At 41.4% G+C, this 4,428-nt stretch overlaps 1 protein-coding gene across 1 annotated transcript; it reads left to right on the top strand.

Moving 5' to 3' along the window:
* The first annotated feature begins 208 nt into the window (after positions 1 to 208).
* LOC147426302 (uncharacterized) lies at positions 209 to 3,873 on the top strand. The gene is made up of 5 exons (XM_086498740.1): positions 209 to 366; positions 2,649 to 2,769; positions 2,842 to 2,945; positions 3,309 to 3,440; positions 3,533 to 3,873. The coding sequence occupies exons 1-5, from the start codon at positions 364 to 366 to the stop codon at positions 3,557 to 3,559; spliced, it is 387 nt and encodes a 128-aa protein (XP_086354866.1). The 5' UTR covers positions 209 to 363; the 3' UTR covers positions 3,560 to 3,873.
* Positions 3,874 to 4,428: the final 555 nt, after the last annotated feature.

Here is a 4,428-nt window from a genome sequence, read left to right as displayed (position 1 = left end):
CATCAAACTCGAGGAATGTCCAACATGGGCCTTAGATTATAAATCCTTTTGTCTATAATGCATGCCCGCTTGTCCCCAAAAGTGACGGTAGGCACACATCCGATGTGTATTCAGCTTAGCGCTGCGCATGGGGTGGGGGGAGGAGGAAGAGAGAGAAGATAAATTTCTTTTTTTCTTTGAAGATAAACAGAAATTAAATTAAAAAAGGGAGAAGTTACAAGATAAATTTCAGGCCAAGTAAGAGTGGTTGTGCCCATCAGCCAGCTCGTATGTGAAACCTTGTCTGCTTCAGTATCGTCGACTGACCTACTTGCTATCGGTCGCTTGGAGGGAAAACCCCCCGCGGTGCAAGAAGACCTTCCAATGGTAGGTCTTTTGAACGTGAACAAGATTTCTCTCTGCTGCAAGGTTTTACGACTGTGTGTGTGTATGTTTAGAGAGAGAGAGAGAGAGAGAGAGAGAGAGAGAGAGAGAGAGAGAGAGAGAGAACTCGCACATGAAAAATTAGGTCTTCTTTGAAGGTAGCATGACTTGGTTCTACATTCTGGGAGCCGCAGGTGCAGAACGAGTTCTTTCAGCAGTGCTTGTCTTCTTCTGAAGCAATTGTTTTCTAGGGGTAGTATCACTCCGTGAACCGCCTCACGAGGAAGAGTGGTGGTGGGTGATGGTGAGCGCGGGAAGTTGGTTGTCTGTTGGCTTGTAGTAACACAATAGGGAGCCTGCTAGATAGACCAAAAGCATCTACTTGCTCATGTCAGCTTTTTGGCTGCCCTTGCACTTGAAATCCACTTGAACACACTCAGCTGAAAGACTACCCTAGAGTGGATCAGGAGGGATTTAGCTTTTTCCCTCTTTTTTAAATGGGGAATGACTTGAAAATACCAACAACTTACACATTTAAATCTTGGCGAGCCACAGACATGCATGTGAAAAGCTGATAAGGCTAAGTGGTGATGGCATTTGGCACATTAGCCTAAGGTGCTGGATACTATTTTCCCTTAGAAACTTTGTGACCGTTTCACTTATCAACTAATGTGACACTCAACAAATGCTAGTAGCAAATTACCATGTTTGCTTGGTATAGCTTTTTCATGTTCAAATTGTCATTTGATAAGTTATTCTATTCATTGGAGGGTGGGTGCAAGAGTAGGCGTGCCCAATTTGCAGATGCTACTGATTTGATATTGAGTGTAACATTGAATTGGCATTGGGTGTAACAATCAATGTGCCCCAAATATTGGTTTTTGTTGATTTTTGTGGAGTCTCCACTCTTATGTGTTGGCATTGCCAATAGGTTTGGGAGTTTTAGGATAAAACTTTTGATGACATAAAATTGCAAAACTCGTTAGATTTGGTACATGCCCAACATTTAAGATTTTAAACCCTAGGTCAACTAAAGAGATGAATGTAATTGGAACGTGTAGAATATAGGTTTACGGTCCTTAGTTTTACTCTAATATTTTCATATGAGCACCTTGTAGTATAATAGTTTGAAAACTATAAGAAAATACTGCAATACAGTAATCGTGATTGTAAGAAAGATTTATTAAAATTTACTAGTTCAAGTTTGGGTTTCTGGACATGGCCACCTTGCCTATGTAAGTGTAGGATTTTGCAAATTGGGCCTTGCATCCGTAGATGTCTTGTGTAGAAAAATGGAACTTTGAATGATAGGGTATTTTCACGAAGATATTCAATAATAGCTACACATGACAAAAAAATCTACAATAATTCAAATTAAGTTCCTCAACATGTGCTTGATTGATGTATGAGATGGCTGTTGCTACACACGAACAATACAAAGCATAAATTCAAGTTCTCGTTAGGATCATAGCATTGTGACAAGGCTTGACAAGTCAAGCCAGGGGAGTCTTTACACTCAAAAGTTACTCTTGTTGTGAGACTTTTCATCGTGTTCTTGGCCATGCATTTGTGTGGCCTCTTGTTTTTGGTTCTGAAAAACGAACACAACTAGGCTAAAGGCCATACTATTTGGATGAAATGCCTGTTTTTAGGCAGTTCAAGTCTGCTCTAACTGTTGAAGCCGGGTACACCTGATCTTGCACACCATGAATCCATGCTTATTGATTAGCCCAAGCCTTAGACTACAAAATCTAGATCAGTACAATTTTCCTCCAATTCAAGAGAGGCTGGTGCCAAGTTGAGGGATTTTCTTCCTTTCTGATCCTCACAATATCACTGAAGTCCCTCACTGATTGATTATGTCTCGATGATGCTACTTGGAATTTGAAGAGAAAATTCACAATTGAATTCATACGCAATCGGTGTCCTAGTATCTACCTCACTTTATTGAAATGGAACTTTGAAGGGTTGATTTTTCGATCACTTGCCAGCTGTTGACATAGATTGTTAATGTAGATGAGTGTAAAAGACACACTGCTCTGTTTCTAACTGTCTGTGAGTGTCAAAGCACTTTGGTTTCTTGCCAATCTTGCTAATGTTTCCTGCCTTTATAAGTTGAACTAGCTGTCTTGATATAGTGAGAATCTTGAGCTTGAACAGATGTTGAAAACCTGGTAGCATAGGATGCAGATATTCTTTTTGTCTATTGAGGCGACTGTGTTGTGAATAGTGCTGCTTACTTTCGAGCTGTATTTGATTTTTTTTTTTCATGTACCCTTTTTTAGGGTTCGGAGCCAATCAACCCAAAAGCTTATCCTTTAGCAGATGCTCAACTTACCATAACAATATTGGATATCGTGCAACAAGCTGCGAACTATAAACAGCTTCGGAAGGGTGCAAATGAAGGTTGGAAATTGTGTTTGCTGAATAACCTTTCCTTTCTGATTGTGTGACCTAGTAATTTTCTGACTCTGGCAGCAACAAAGACGCTTAACAGAGGCATTGCAGAATTTATTGTGATGGCAGCAGACACAGAACCATTAGAGATTCTTTTGCACCTGCCTTTGTTGGCTGAAGACAAGGTTTGTAGTTAAGTTTGTTGCGGATAACAATGACTAGTGCAATACGATCTTGTTGGGTGGAGGGTTCTGGGCTCTTTCTGTGCTTGGAACACTTTCTGGCCAGGGGCCATTCCTGGTCTGAAAATGTCGTTCTGGCCTTGTGCCGATTCCATTAGCGTTTCAAACCGGGAATGCATTCTGGGCCATTTTGAAACGTGTTTTGGTTGTTGAAGGCCCGTTTTCATTCTGCATTCCATGTTTCTATGGTGGGCTTAGAAAGAATCAAGCACTGTAATCATGTTGAGCATTCGTGAGATATCATGCACTGCATTTAAAAAGAGTGTTTTAATGTTTAACCTTTGAGATTGGCCTACCCATTTGCAGAATGTGCCGTACGTCTTTGTGCCATCCAAGCAGGCATTAGGACGAGCATGCGGTGTCTCCCGTCCAGTGATTGCCTGCTCTGTCATGACTAACGAAGGAAGTCAGTTGAAGACTCAGATTACTCAACTGAAGGTAATAATACTTTGGAAAAACGGGGCTTTCAAGTTTTTAGTTATCTTGTGGTTCAAGATTTCTAACCTTGCAACACAAATGTGCTGCTGCAGGATGCGATAGAGAAATTACTTATCTGAATTGCAGTTGCGAATCGTTGTCGGATCCCACTGATGAGATGGCTGTGTATGGATGAGGATGGTGTTTGGCTAATGACTCTTCCAATAGGTTGTAATCATGGCCATGGAGGTGTTAGCAGCTCATGAACATGGAGTTTAAACTTGTCCGGAAGAAGGCTCCATGTAATTATAGCGTAGTTCTGCAGGCTGATTCTTTTAGGGGCAACCTAAAGAATCAACCTGCTTATCATCTACATTTCAAGTGTTTAGTCTTTTCATTATGTATCACTCTTTTTCAGGATGCTGAAGTGAAACTTTTCCCCTTTTTCTGGATTGTTTCTGTTTCATTGTTCTCTCTTGTGCCTTTTATCAGAGCTGTTATTTGTAGAGGTGTAAAAAGGTACTAGGCTTTTAGCTGGTTCCCACTATGCCCACCCTGGGCATGGCAATCCTACTGGAAATCCTTTGGACGGGCTGTTTTTTACTGGGTGAGAATCCTGGGGTACAAAGGCATTATCCACCTAGGTCTACGAGTGACAAGGGTGCATCCCTCTCGGCCTTGGTCGTTAAGTGCATCATTGTGTGGGGCAACTCTCCAGTGATTCCCTGATATCACCTCCAGGTGGCGTGGTTTGACAAGGGGGGACATGGGATAGAAGACATGGCATGAAAAGCTTTTGATTTGCCCAAGGGAGAATCCTGTGTTCTGCCCCTCTTGAGCTGCTGCCTGGAGGCTCTTTTTCCCTCGCCGTATAGGAGAATATAGAGGAAGTTTTATTATTTCCTATACTGGCTAGGAATACATATAAAATTTTAATATTCCTATACTAAGTGGACCTACCTTTTCATGTGAACAAAGCAAGTTTCTTTTGTTTTTTGCTTGCAATGGG

The sequence above is a fragment of the Adiantum capillus-veneris genome, chromosome 24, assembly GCF_014529385.1.
Source record: "Adiantum capillus-veneris isolate H3 chromosome 24, ASM1452938v2, whole genome shotgun sequence".
Taxonomy (NCBI): Eukaryota; Viridiplantae; Streptophyta; class Polypodiopsida; order Polypodiales; family Pteridaceae; genus Adiantum; species Adiantum capillus-veneris.
Note: the sequence above shows the minus strand (reverse complement) of the source record. Positions and strands in the feature narration are given on the sequence as shown.

Bases quoted from the DNA above. Each gene is read 5' to 3' on its own strand.
- LOC147426302 (XM_086498740.1), top strand. The intron at 2,770-2,841 runs GTTGGAAATTGT...TGACTCTGGCAG, and splicing joins TCGGAAGGGTGCAAATGAAG to CAACAAAGACGCTTAACAGA. The intron at 3,441-3,532 runs GTAATAATACTT...GTGCTGCTGCAG, and splicing joins CTCAGATTACTCAACTGAAG to GATGCGATAGAGAAATTACT.